General features: G+C 40.9%; 2 protein-coding genes across 2 annotated transcripts in view; one reads left to right on the plus strand and one right to left on the minus strand.

Annotated features, from left to right (window-relative positions):
- Positions 1-15,425, minus strand: part of dact2 (dishevelled-binding antagonist of beta-catenin 2) — a 249,936-nt gene that overhangs the window by 147,363 nt on the left and 87,148 nt on the right. The window lies entirely within an intron of this gene.
- LOC308328780 (ubiquitin carboxyl-terminal hydrolase 2-like) lies at positions 2,035-3,228 on the plus strand (the record flags this gene model as incomplete). Its single annotated transcript, XM_080782891.1, has 1 exon — positions 2,035-3,228. One exon carries the CDS (start codon positions 2,035-2,037, stop codon positions 3,226-3,228), a length of 1,194 nt encoding a protein of 397 aa, XP_080639017.1.

Consider the following 15,425-nt stretch of genomic DNA (forward strand, 5'->3'; position numbering starts at 1 on the left):
GATTAGCGGTATACTGTGGTTACTTTGCGTATGCGCATGTATCATAGCAGCATATGACGTCAGGGTAATACGGGAAATACAAAAATCTGTGGTCCTTTGTCTACATTTATATGGGACAATTTCATAGATGTGCCTGTGCATGCATGCCTGTCGGAGAGTGTGTGTGTGTGTGTGTATAGACTCTACAATAGCATAAGTTTACCCTTTGTGCCCCCTTCATAATTCCTCCAATGTACCAAGACTTGCATGCCACAACTACCCGTATGAATAATGCCAAATCAATATCAATAATGATCATTGATAGTTCACATTAACAAGCAACTTTTATATTGACATGGTTCAATGAACATCCTAAATAGGCATTTAAAAGTTGCAATGAGTCAAACACATGCAGTTATGGGCTGAAAACCATATACAGTACAGTACATACAGTATGTCATCACATCTAGAAAGCCACAGGTCCTGGGGTACGGTGACACAGTCGGTAGTGCTGTCTCCTCACAGCTAGAAGGTCCTGGGTTCGATTCCCGTTCGGGGCGCTGGGGGCGTGTTCTCTCATCAGTGCCCATACCCGAGGCGAGGTTGGCGAAAGGGCCTTTCGGTGTGGAGTTTGCATGTTCTCCCCGTGCCCCCTAGGGTAGGTACCCTCACAAAAAACATGCAGTAATCCTGGTCTCTAAACTACCTCCCCCTGGCCAGCCGGGGCGCTTGATGGAGGGGAAAGGAACTGGTCGGAATAACGTGTTCCTTCCACGCGCTACGTCCGGCTGGTGAAACCCCCCCCTGTCAGGTGAAAAGAAGCAGCTTGTACTCCTCATGCATAGAAGGAAGCATGAGGTCAGTCTGCTGCCCCCCCAGGTTGGCAGAGGAAGTGTAGTGCCCAGGATTACATTAGATAATTGACACTGGGTGAAAAAAGTGGGTTGCAAAATTGTGGGATAAAACATATTAAAAAAAAGAACAGAAAAGAAAGCCACAGGTCCTTTATCCTAATGCTGCATGCACATGGAATCAGCCACACGGTAGATGGCAAACCGGCAGTAATTTTAGTGGACGGGAGGGAGCAGGACGCTAAACGGAACAGGATAGCCCGGCGGCCAGATAACGGCAGACGGCGTCAATGTTAAAATATTTAATATTTTTACTGTTTCCTGCCGTCCAGCAGGTATGCTGTTTGCCGTGTACCGCTTGCCTGATTCCATGTGAATGCAGCGTAAGTGATGCATTTCTTCTGTACAAAAGACAGTAATAGGGCTTCAGTGAAACTGCAGTGAGCAGTCTTTGTATTAAAGAGAAAATGCAGATGTTTGAGCATGTATTCAGTTTGATTACAAATGCATAAGATCCCCAGAGAGGGACATTCAGGTGTCATAGCAGCAAATGCTGTGAGCATGCGAATGAATATACTTTCAACAGTGACTACCTGAAAGAATTTATGTACAGTTTGTCAGTGGTCTATCAACAATGAATGATGGATGGTTGTAATAGTAAACATTGCAACGGTTATCCTTATTTTAACAGGCATCGATCTGTCAAGGTTTTGTAGTGTACAGCCAGACTCGGTAAACCAAATGAACAGATAGCGACAGAGCCAAAGCAAAGGTCAGTAATTGAAAAGAACAGACAGTGCCAGAGTCAAAGCAGTTTGAACCTAGTGAGATGGTACAGTCAGTACCATGGCAAATCAAAAGGGTTTTATAGTTTATTTTTTATAAATTATTATTTATTATAAAACAAGGTTGACATTAATGGCAGTTTTGAGAATTGTTGTTTTCATTTGTAGGCTACTTCAAATGCCAAGTTGAATTAAACCAGCACTATGTAACTTTTGAATGAGCTTCTTGGCATATGATGCTAAATTCAGGATATGCCTGTGCAAATCGCTGTGGTTAAGCAACGGATTGTGTGTTGTCAGACCAGAGCTATATAATGTAAAGCCTATATAATGTAAAGATCACTTCAGCCTGCAACCTACAATGCTATCATTATGTTTTAACCTGTTTTAACACTGTTGGCAACTATTCCTCTATCATTATGTCTACTCGCCCCTCCACTTCTCAGAACAGCTACAGCACCACCTATACAAGTGATTTTAAATACCATCGCTTGTCCCAGATCCAAAAAGTCACCCCCTCTGTTGCACGTTACTCTACCTCCAGCTACCCCAGCGGAGGTTGTGAGGAACGCAAGTCGTTGAAGAGTGCCCATGGACTGGTGGGCTTAAGGAACCTGGGAAACACTTGTTTCATGAACAGTATCGTGCAGTGCCTGAGCAACACAGAAAGCCTACGGGACTACTGCATGGAAAACTTGTACTGCACAGACCTCAACAACAACGCTCCCACCAATGGCGGTCTCATGGAGGAATTCGTCAAGCTGATTCAGTCCATGTGGTCGTCATATGGCAGGGAGGCCGTTAGTGCCTTCAAGTTCAAAACTCAGATCGACAGATCTGCCCCCATATTTGTGGGATTCAAGCAACATGACGCACATGAGCTTCTGCATTACCTTCTGGATGGTCTGCACAAAGAGGTCAGGGTCACAGCTGGGCCACGTGGCCCAGTGCCACGTGTCCCCACTGAGGAGGCATTTGGCCAGATGTCGGATGACGAGAAAGGAAAGGCGATGTGGAGTAACTACCTGGAGAGAGAGAACAGTAAGATAGTTGAGCTCTTTGGGGGCCAACTGAAGAGCACTGTGACCTGCCACCACTGTGGGTTCTGCTCCACTGTCTTTGACCCCTTCTGGACTCTCTCTCTACCCATCGTCAAGGGCCCCATGACCACCATAATGGACTGCATGAGGCTCTTCACCAAAGAAGACATCCTTGATGGATATGAGAAGGTAACATGCTTCAGGTGTAAAGTCAAGAGACAGTGTTCAAAGAAGTTCACCATACAAAAATTCCCCAAGATATTAGTGCTTCATCTGAAACGGTTCTCCCAGGCCCCTAGAACCACCAAACTGTACACCAATGTCACCTTCCCTGCAAAGAACCTTGACCTGAAGCCGTTTGCCTCTGAAAACAACGTAAATGCTGTGTACAATCTATATGCATTGTCCAACCACTCGGGCACCAGTACCAAAACTGGCCATTATACAGCCTACTGTCGCAGCCCAGTCTCAGGAGAATGGTACAATTTTGATGACTCTAGAGTAGCACCAATATGCTCCAGCAAAGTGCGTACTGATAGTGCCTACATATTGTTCTATGAGTTGGCCTCCTAGGATGGATATGGATGGATGGATTGATTGACGGGTGCTGAATTAAGGTGTGTTGATGGAGGAGGGCCCTCATCCGATCTTGTACAAACACAGGCTGTGTTTTCCACAACCCGGAGGAGGAAGTAAATGCTACCACTAGCCCTAACCCTACATACCTGTTCCAGATGCCAAGGTGACTGACCTGACTGGACAGCTTAGACTTTAAGATGGGTTTAGAGTTAAGGCTGACTGGTGCAATGGTGTATCGAGATTCACAAAACTATTGTATATACTATATATATCACCATTTAAAATGATAGAGCACTGTTAAATCACCATCATCACTTTTAATTTGGCATACTTCAGCATATCAACCTGCTCTCATGATTACATTATTATTATTATTTGTCTGCAGGGTCAACACCGAATTAGGTAAAACAGTTTAGCACTCCCTATGCATGGGTTCAATGAGTCATTAATATTGTTTTTAATTGTAATTATTTTTGTTTTAATTTAATTAATTATTGTTTTCGTTTTTTTATACTCTGTTCTTTGCTTGCTAAACAGTACACAAATTATCCTGTTTGCAATAGTATGACTCTTGTGCAATCTGGGCATCATTGAAAATGAGGGTCCTGCCCTCAATGAATTTCAGAGAAATTAAATGAACGTTAAAATTGAATGAATCTCATCCAACTCTGCCCAAGGTTTACGGTCTTTGTTAAACCATTTTCCTTATCAGACATTGCCCCACCAAGAACCATGAGACAGAATCTATTGACTGCATTGCTTCTCAGCCTCACCTGAACATCAAATATTTTGTTCTTACCGAATACATTATTACCTTATTTTTTATTCCATTTTACATCTCTACTAAGATTTCAAACGCGCCCTTATAGAATTGTCTTCATTATTCTATCTTCACATCTCATCCTCATCAAAACAATTAGAGCTTTGTGACCTATATCACTACAGATTCCCCTGTCATCTTCTATCAGCCCCTGTGTTCTCAATGTGATGCCATAAATCCAGCAACATCTGTTTTCCTGTAGGTCAATTTCTTGATTTGAGAGCTTTGGTTTTATAGAATTTAATGTAGTATTAGATGGTATCACATTAGAATGGCCAAGTCAAGCATTTTTTTGTTTTTAAAATAATACCTATATCTACAGTATAAGACCCTTTTTGTACATAAATGTACTGTAGATGTATTCGTGTTTTTTCCACTTTTTATTCCTTTTTTATATCCCCCTTGTGACATCATGTGGGTCAATATAAGAGCCCACACTGTTTCTTCTTTTCCTTTTCTTCTTTTTTCTAGTTAATATCGTACATTTTTAATTGTTGATTACAATTACAAAACACAAGATAGTTCTGAATATATATATATACCTTGGATAACAGTCGTCATGGTTTTCATTATTTGTATAGTGTAAAATGTCAGCGTTTGCTATCCCCTCCATACTCTAGGAGGCGTCCATCACTGTTGCCTATAGCAACGATTGTTTGTTATTATTTTGGAGAAACAATGCTTCCCCCAATCATTGCCAATTCCCCCATGGTTGCTGCTGCAGCCAAACCCTGCAGCTACTGTAGCTCTTGGTCTGGGAAGAGCGTAAACAACCTCACGAGCTGAGGTTCATGCTGTCTCTCCCAGTTCCCCACTCCACCGAACAGGTGCCCTTCCCAGTAGGAGTCAACAGCAGTGTTAACCAGTGGTGGATAGTAACTTTGGGCGGCTGTGGCTCAGGAGGTAGCAGGTCGTCCAATGTTCCCTGGGTCGGTGGTTCGAATCCCGGCTCCTCTTGTCCACATGACGAAATGTCATTTGGCAAGACACTGAACCCTACATTTCCTCCAATGAGTCGGTCGGTGTGAGCTTGCCACCAATGGTGTGTGAATGTGGGAAGTGAGGACGCTGGCGTCGACTGTTCGCTGCTTCACCTCCCAATGTATGAATGAATGAACCATTGTAAAGCGCTTTGAGCACTTGGAAAAAGAACATTTTTTGAGTATCTTATTCTTTACTGAGTTTTTGCATTGCAACAAAGCATTCATATTTGTTTTTTTATGCTATTATAAAACTACTCTTATCTAAAACCAGGGTTGCAAGAACGTTTCCTCGCATGAATCCAAATTGAAAGAATAGCAGACACACAAGACCTACTAGTGCGCAAGCAGAGCGCGCATTTACTGTCGACCGCTACAAACTGTCAAATATCAGCTTCTCTGTGAAAGAACATTAGAAATATTGAATTATTAGGTTTAGGTAAAAAGTAGTATTGTGAAGTATGGTTAAAGTTTATATCTATAAAAGAAATACAGTTCTATCGATTTAGAAGTGTCCTGGATCCCTTTTTAGTTTATCAAAGAAAAATAAATCATCTATATATAAATGTGAGTGGTGCAACTCTGTCCGTTTCAGACGCGGTGTGGGGGTCCCTCTACTGTACTGTACTGTCACTGTACTGTACTGGCACATATGTGCGTGTGTGTTTGTGTGTTAGGTTGCACACAGGTGGTGAAAAACAACCATGCTGCCACCATGTGCCACCCACCCACACACATGGCTCCGTAAGGTAGTGGTTTCACCACTAAAGAAATATGTTATCACGTACTATACAGTATCATTATTTAATTATTTATTTTAAATTGTCAATAACATTGCTTTAAATTTACTTAATTTTGGACTATAGTGATATCAATACTAAATCATGGTCGGAATAATAGGAGTCTCTAACTTCAATTTCTGTAATAATATTTTCACATTTGTTAAAATATACATGATCTAAAATACTTCCGTAATCTGTAGTTGGATTTGTGATGAATTGTTTTAAAGCCTAATCTGGACAAGGTCTTTATACTTCCATCTTTCTCATTATACACTCATATACAGGTCGTCAGGTCATCATTTAAATCTCCTGGTATCATAATAGAAGAAGTCAAATTGATTAGCGGTATACTGTGGTTACTTTGCGTATGCCCCGTTTGATACGTATGTATCGTAGCAGCATTATGTCAGGGTATAACTGGTATAACTAGCTCTCAATGATGACGTAATAAAGATGTTGATTAAAGGACCCAATGCCAGGGTTTAATTGGTTTTCGATGGTGACGTAATGACGATATGTTTTAGTGTCGGGAGGATTAAAGGTAATGCCCCTATGTATGTATACACATGTATGTAATCTGGCACCACTGCCATATCAAGCACAAGAAGCACTGGACGAAAACTATTACTTGCGCGCTCTGCTTGCGCAAGTATTGCGCGCTCTGCTTGCGCAAGTAATAAACACAACAGAACTGAGAAAGCAGAACTGAATAAATGAGGCTATACTAGAGGAACAGAACAGATGGGATTAGAAATCCATCCACCATTACAAGAATGTCACAGAGGCTGGTGAGTGTGATGGAGGTGTAGGATAGTGACAGTGAGCCACCCTAGATTAATTAACCAATTTTCACATTCTTTAGTAATGTCACAATACTATCCGTACATTACAGAATGATGTGTTTTGAGATTTTATATTGATTATGGAAATTATATGCAAATTGTTTGTGAGCAGAATGACTGCAGTGGCCATTTTAGTATAGTTACCGTATTGCAATTTTGGTCATTGGTTGGCTTGCTGCCTTGGGATCACAGCGCCGCAAACCAAAGGATTTAGGCTACTCTAGGCAAACAAACATGGACATATAAACGCTATATATTTATCAGGATAACACAGACCATGAGGAAGCTATAGACGTAAGGTTTTGGGCCACTGGTCCATGAGCCGTTTAATGAGGATTCAGATACCTTCCCTCACCCATTCAAAGGGCCATATGGCTTAGAGCAGCTGTTAGCTACCACACTGCAGATCGTATGTTGCACTCATAGCTCATGGCATTCACAATTACGGTAAACACATTCTGGTAGCTTTGCAGCAAAGTGTTTGGTCGGTAGGAGAGGCATTGAACATCATCAACCCTAACTACCTCTCTGCTGCAGTACCTCTGTCTCTGGAACAACTCGTAACTGCGTAACACCTGAAAGAATGTATCAATGGACTTTAAAGGCATTTTATTTAAAAAGATATATCAATAATTAGTTTTCATCTTTTGTCTCAACTTTCTCTTATTGTTCTTTATTGCCCCAGATGTTATTTATGTTCTCTTTTAGCCCGATAGGGTTTCATACCTCTCCTTCACAATAGGCTACTTTTTGCAATAACTTCTATATATCGTGTTTGCAAATACTGAAGATAAGTAGGCTATAAACATAGCTTTCCTTTCATGAAGAGGAAGAAATCCACTACTTTATTTTCGCTGTGTACGTGTGTAATGGACAAAATAACATGTCTGTGTCCTGATCGTCCCTTACATGGACTCTTAACTGGGCCATCTCAGATCTCGTGATCGTCCCGTGATTTGATCCGGTGAGATTTTGTTTCTGGGACTGAAAAAGGTCAATAACAAAGTAGTTTTTTTCCTGATTTGACTCATTGAAAAATGCCATTTTAGTTTCAGAATGTTCAGAAAACAAATGTGTGTCTTGTGAAGAATGGGTACAACATTTAGTTCAATGACCGTGGGGCAAAATAAATGGGTCAGACTCAAAAGCTGCGCTAACATTCACTTGTACAATTGGAATGAATACTCACAACCTACTTCTGGTCTCTCAAAGAGGCGGCCACCTACAGTACATCGCATAGATATAGGAAGTAAAATGGAGATGTCGGGTCTTGCTTTTCTGTTTATCTTGCGGGTTATAATCTATGTTGTGTCTGTTTGCTCACTGCCTTCCTCATTTCCAATTTACTAGTCAATTTAGCATTCATGACCTCCTACTGTAGGCACGCTATGTGGATGATGGATCATTCAACATTGTTAATTTGCTAGGTTAATTCATCTTGAGTATTAAAATAACAATTTTAGCACGAATGTCTGAGCCATCATCATCATCGTGATCCATGGTGGTAGCATAGTGATAGCTGTCCCCCTATTGGAACCTCTCCTTCCACTGTGTAGCTCCGAGATGAGGTCCCACCCATCTAGCCTACCGGCAGCGGTCAGAACCGGCGCACATTTTCCACTTTGCAGAATTCTTACCTTTTTCCGCACATCCTATCCAAAAAGTAAAGGTCGGCCCGTGCTCAGATATTTTATTTCTTAGCAGCCAAAAACATCTAAAAACAACCCCCGTCTGTGTACGCAGTAATTGCTTCCATATAATATTGCATTGGGATAACTGACTGACTGTCATAATTTAACTGTAACATTTGGTTACATTGATTGTACATTCTCAGAGTTACAAATGGAGATCTTAAAGGTGAGGATTTCACTAAGTAGTAAGTAGTGTTGTACTTTTCAATATGTTGTTGTTGCTTCAATGCTAAACGACATACATTATTTCACACTAACGGCCCGAGCAAAAAAACAGCTGGAAGAGGTTGATCACGTGCCACACTGGGGACGCATATAGTTATTGTTTAATTATTTTAAAGTATGATATTTATAGCCTGCTGCATGGTGCCTCATGCACACTGTCCCTTTGCACAGTGCACTGTTTGTGAGGTCCAGTTGTCCTTGTACACTGTGAGTTGACACTATGCCTCTTCCCAGAGAACTTCTGCCACATTCTTTTTAGCTGGGGCAGGAGGAACCCATGGGACTAGGGTTCTTCCATGTTGTATATAGTACCACATGAAATTTACATTTACACATGCAGTAAAAGGGTTAATTTCAATTTTGAAACACTTTCAGAGTTATTATTAACTGCACATTATATAGTGTATATAGTCTATAGTGTAGTGGTTTTCAATTTTTTTCATTTCAAGGACCCCCAGATTTGTACACTCTCAGAGTTACAGACCTGTAAAGGTCCATTATTACATTTGTACACCGGAGTAGTGAATAAGACACTCACATCTAGAATCCTATTTACTGTACATCTGAGATGGAATCCCACCAGGGCCTTTCTACTGTGACCCTCAGAACATTCCTGTCTTTCAAATGAAAGAATGGAACATGGAACAGTGTGGACTGTCCATTCTCCAGACATGCTCGTGTAGTCGTCACACCAGCTTAAAGAATAAGAGAGACCAGACCAGGCGATGAGTAAATGGCACCCAGACACATTCCTGTACATTTATAGTCATTAAAGGACATGCTAGTGGTCTGGTCACTGCATACTTGACATTATACTGCAGACCTTTTAAGCCAGTGTTTTCCTTTCATTTCACTATGGTTTGAAAATCAACTTGCAAGGACTTGCGATAGGTAATGCTGTGCACTGAATAACTGTGTATACTGTAGTTTGTCATTCTTTTCTTTTTTAGTTACTTCGTCAGTGCATGTCACAAATGTTAAGTTCACTATGGCATTGAGACAGATTGTTCATTCTACAGTAGCTACCGTACATGCTGGATACTGTAGTGTAAAACATGCAAGCAGGGAAGGCCAGATATCTGTCAATATCAAGTAATTTACGTTGAAGTATTCAATGTTTCGACGGGTTGCTTGCAGTGGCTGGTGACTGGATGTCCACTCCACCAGCACTAGAAGTGTCCCTCTGCCTTGTACACACAGTGTATGTATGCTGATGATCATAAGTGATAATGTGTACGCCACACTACGTAATCTTAATCGACAAAAGCGCGAGGCTTTTAGAGTTGCTTACACCCTCATTGACCTGGACAGACGATGGGGAACCCTCCCACAGATGTGCATGTTATCTACCCCGGTGTTCTCTGGGCCATGGAGGACTTTCTAATGGTGCATGCACTGTATGGCTGGCGCAGCGATCGTGTGTCTTCCCTGGTTCCCTGCCTGTGGGGGTCCCTCTGTTGACAGTGACAGAGGTGAGAGCAGCATTGCTCTAATTGTCTCCATTTTTCCTCCTTTATGTATATTTAGGATATTAATTAGAATGTCTGGCCTCATTTGCAGAAAGGTTATCACTAGAACAGCGATGGCTTAATTAGCACGGAAGAACAGCTAAACGCAGGACTGCATGGTCCCCCTTATTGCTTTCATCTTAATTTTTCTTCCTCTCTTACTTACAAAGGCAGATCAGTAATTGGTGTTTTTGCTTGTGCCACATTTTGGGAGAAGCTGTTTTTTAAAAGCTGTTTAAAACCCGGTCTTTTAACCTACATCAATTAGCACAAACACTAGGCTCAGTAGAGTCACACCATGAACATGTTTTATTTTTATTTTTTATATATACAGAAACATTTTGCAGTCCTTACTCGCATGAAGTTTCATCATGAAGTATTTGTTGTCTGAGGTGCCGTTCACAGTTCAGCTAATCTTCTCCATTCTTTGTAAAAAGGACCAGAGCTGTACTTGGACAGCTTTTTTCGTCTATACCAAATAAAATGCCAATCTACAAGCTCACAATGTCGCATTGTGTGTGTCTCTCTCTCTCTCTCTCTCTCTCTCTCTCTCTCTCTCTCTCTCCCTTCCCTATCTACAGGCTATTTTTGGCTAATGTTCCCCCCAGAATATAGATGCTGGGGTTCAAAATAATTGATAGTGTATGTATGCGCATTCATAAAGTGAGTGGCAAAGTGAGTTTAACGTCATTTAACATGGTTTAATGCAATCAGATAGGACTTTTCTGTTTGGATGTATGGGCTGTCAAGGCCAGAAAGTAGTTTTTTTCCCCACTCAGTAGGCGTTCTTGCATAACTTCTGGGTATGATGATGATGTCACATACCCTCTATTCGGGAAAAAATAGTGTTCCTTTGGGTAACATTTAATTTAATTTAATTTAATTGGGGTAGATTTGATACACTGACTATTTAAGGTTTGTTGTACACAGACATCTCCTATGATCATCAAATTAATACATTGCCAAGAATCCAGACCTCTGTGTCCACTGATATATTAGTCTGTCATTGCAATTACACATTGTCGGGATGGGAGGAGCCAGATGAAGGAGAGATATTACAAAGGATGAACTATGAGATCAGTTTAAATTGAACTTGAAGGAGGTCTGGTGTGACATCATTGTCTGTCTGGCGGGGGCACAGAAACAAGACATGAAGACACTATAAATCTGCTGAACGGTAGTTAAAAAGAAAAAGAAGAAAAAATAATATGAGGCCATAGCACAAGCCTGTCAGTGCATTTAAGTGTTAATTATTCATTTTCCTTCCCTCATAAATTTTAACTGCAGGCCTTTGTGATTAAAACAAAATATCTCTACACGGATATCCTTTGGGAGCTAGCATCCTTTAAGTCGTATAAAGAATGGTGAATAATGATGGTGTGCTCATAAAAATGATCCCTGGAGGATCGTGCTGATTTTTCACTCTTCGTTGCCCTGCACAAAATGAGCTGTTGTGTTTCCCGGCCGACTGAAAGAAAGAACAACATTCACGGGGGTCATAAAAAGTAAAAACACAACAGTATGGTCATAAAATGAGCGATATGGACCACCTAATTACCTAATGATCATGGTAGTGGACATTATGGTCTATCAAAAGCAACCGTTTAGGCAGCAATCTGTTGAGAGGTTTGTTAGTTTGAGGAAGGTTTGAAGACAACTAATTATCTTTATGAAACGGTTCATCTTCAACAGTTTACATACGTGCTTATTATTATGCCATAAATTAAGTGAAAGGGTTAACCCCTTAAACACACTCATTTCACCCCCCTCTACATGAAATCTCTGCTGAAAATAGCACAATACACAAGCTCGTGATACAACGCAAGCATTGTAGATCTGCTATTTTAGGCAAATCCCCCCTGACAGGGAGGCTATAGGGTTCAAATGGTCAACAGAAAACATGTCGCATGTCACCATACTCTGCTGACCATGTGACACAACATGATGTGTGTCCTTATACTTATTAATATATATTATATGAAACCTACCCAGGCCACAATTGTTCATGACCGCGTAGTATTTCCTCACCTCTGCAATCAGCTCTCTCTCTCTCTCTCTAAACACAGCAAAAACTGCCCCCTCCCCAAATCAATCAATCAATCCAACCCCCCCACTAAAAGCTGGATTTGTCTCTGTCCATTAGCAGCTGCCACTAGAGGTCACAATATTAACACCCAGAAGCAATGCCCCTCATCCAACATCTAAATAATACTCCTCTGTGTTCATTTAACTCAGACACACAAAAATGAACACTATAGGGATTGTACCCTGTATAACCTGGCAAAGGCTGAGCCATCAGCCACAGTTGCAGCTAAAGATGCTATTGTTCTCCAAGGTAGAATACAGCATACACCTTACCCTTTCATTTGAGCCAACAGGATTACTTAAACGCCTATGAGATATGGCCGTGTGACCTTTATGATGATAATATGAGGGGGATTTCTTTTTTTTTACGTGACTAAAATATGTATTGGCCAGGCACAATTATAGGCATTAAAAAGCATAGGGGGTGTGTGTGTGTGTGTGTGTGTGTGTGTGTGTGTGTGTGTGTGTGTGTGTGTGTGTGTGAGACAGATATTTAGCGATCACTTTGGCCTTTCTAACATACCCACAGGTATTGTCTGTTATATTGTCTGTAAAGAGTGAGTTATGCCAGCCTCATGCTCAGAGTGGGATCAGCTCTGAGGAGGTACCTTACATTGTCAAGAGGTGCGGTCTTAAAATATTAAAATGTAATGTTTAGGGCCTGTATAGAGCATAATTCATATGCTTCTGTCCAGATGGCATGGGATCATGACCTTAGAATAGCTCAGTGGAATACAATTTGGAGGCCAGCTTTGAGCTCATCTAATTGTGTGAGATTTAGGATTATACAGTGTGTGATACTGAATTGAGCTTATATTATCCTGGTTAGTTGATCCAGCACGGACAACAAACATTATGGTTCATTTATTCCCCAGCTGTTAAATCACTCTGGTTAGAACTTAATAACAAAATAAATACACTAATATCCCTAATGTCAGAGTTTCTTTTGCCCTGTACTGTAAGTGAAATGCCCTGTACTGTATATATTCATGCCTGCTGAGTCATAAACAAAATTGTTGGAGTCACTGTTCTGGACATTGGGCTGATAAAAGACTCCTATTAAACCAGCCTGCTTCTCCAGGGAATCTTGCCCGGAGGAATACTGGCTTGCCTTGCTGAACACGGAATGGGCAGACTGCCTGTTAATAGACTTTGATAAGGGACAAGATGGCTATTGGGACACTGTCTGGAAGTTCCTTGTTTGATTACAAAATAAATACCGGTAGTAACTGAAAAAACTATCCCTAATATATATACAGTATATATATATATATATATATTAGGGCTGTCAAACTATTAAAATGTTTAATCAGATTGATCACAGAATAATCAAATTGTTCATGATGAATGACCATTCGTAAAGTATGTCCATTATCCCCTATTCTTATGGGAACTGAAAGAGTGACTCTCCAGCTCTCGTCTCTGTCTCTCGCCCCGTTGTCGTGCTTTGTGATTTGAGCCGCTGCCTATGTACATTTTGCAGCCTTTTATGGCAATAACCGACATGTTTTTCCCCCCGGCACTGTCTTTTTCACAGAGCTTTGGCCCAGGTGGGCAGTCCCTTTTTTCTCCATCCAGATAGGGTTAGATAGCGCTTCTCTTTCCATCTCGTTTGGATCTATCATTATCAGCCATCAGATACCAGAGCGATGACTGCAGTGGATGGGATTATTTATGCGGGTCATCTAAGCATGCATTAATTGCATGATTAGATGCATGCTTAGACGCCAAATATAACGGAAATCCTGTCCCCACACGTCTCATATTTGCCAATTACAATGAAAAGAGAAATTAGGTGTCCGCCAAATATGACGTAAATTACCAGGTGATAACAATAGCCTTATTGAAGAAATAGCATTAAACCAACACAAGTTAAAAGATGCACATTTCTAACCACAAGGTACATCCATTGGTGAACAAAATTATATAGTTCCACTGAAATTCCACAGTGTGGAGAGACAGTTGGCTTTAGAATCCAGAAGGTGTGTTGCTGGCGTTCCTAATCTTCGAGGGGCGCTAGCCTCTCCATACAGCTTTTGTCCACACACGTCTCATATTTGCCTTTGAAAGGCGAGCAAATCGGCTATCCAATCAAAATAAATTGATGAGAATGAGAAGTTGTTCATGAGATAATGTATGATGATGTATAATGATAAGAGCGCCCCTCACTTCACACAGGTGTAATTTTCAGACGGTTATCACTGGGGTCCCATTAGGATGTGCCATTATTCAGTTAATTATCTATCTATCTATCTATCTATCTATCTATCTATCTATCTATCTATCTACCGTATCTATCTATCTATCTATCTATCTATCTATCTACCAACCTTAATCCGGTCGCCTTAATGCACCCCTCACCAACCTTGGGCCCAATTAAGTAGGTCAAATAATATTACAGTTTTAAGAGGTGGAGGCGTGGCCAATTATAGGCACGGTAAGAAGCGCTTTCGACACCCGTGGCGTGCGCAAAACGGCTTTGAATTAGTCATGGGAGTGTTTAAGGCGTCGCCGCCGATCTACCAATTAACATGTCTCCACAAGCTGTCACAGCCATGATGTGCATAGCTTGTAGTAGGCCTATGTCTCTATTTTGTTAAGTAACTTGCAGTGTTAATTGGAAAGTCATTACAGCGGCAGCTGTAGGCTATACTAAGGGAGGGAGACATCCCTTCATTTATTTCTGTTCTAAGCATGAAAAACAGCTGTAAACATCTGGTGGTGCCCATGGTGCCCATGCGTAATGCTGATGCCCCGATGTTATGCTCTTCGCTTGTAGCGTTTTATTGATGAGGAATTGAATCGGGTGTGATACAGCGTATGAAAGCAAACCTCCCAATGATTGTGGAGATGTTTTAATTTAAAAAGAAGGTCGAGAAATGAAAGAATTACGGCGGTTTCTAATCTCAACTCTTTACCACAGAAAAAAGCTGCATGCAAGGCTGTTGCCATGTCTCATAGAAACAAGTAACCGGGTCTATAAAAGTAATCCCAAAAGAAGCGCCTATCTAACAGGGGTCTGACCTTTTGCTAATTGCTAATTTGAATTACACCACATTCAAATGTCTAACATATTTTCATTGTCCATGCACAAATATAAAGTTCTTCCTTCTTTTTAAATATTTTCTTGCACATTGTTATAATGATGATTATAAATATCCCCATGCACTGCCATGCAGTCAGAGTTCATTGTTTTAATGAATGTATAGAATGTGCTGTAGAATGCTATTTGACTATAGATGTTTAAACCGACAAGTT

Source organism: Protomyctophum bolini, assembly GCF_963924005.1.
Source record: "Protomyctophum bolini genome assembly, chromosome: 14".
In the NCBI taxonomy this organism is placed as follows: Eukaryota; Metazoa; Chordata; class Actinopteri; order Myctophiformes; family Myctophidae; genus Protomyctophum; species Protomyctophum bolini.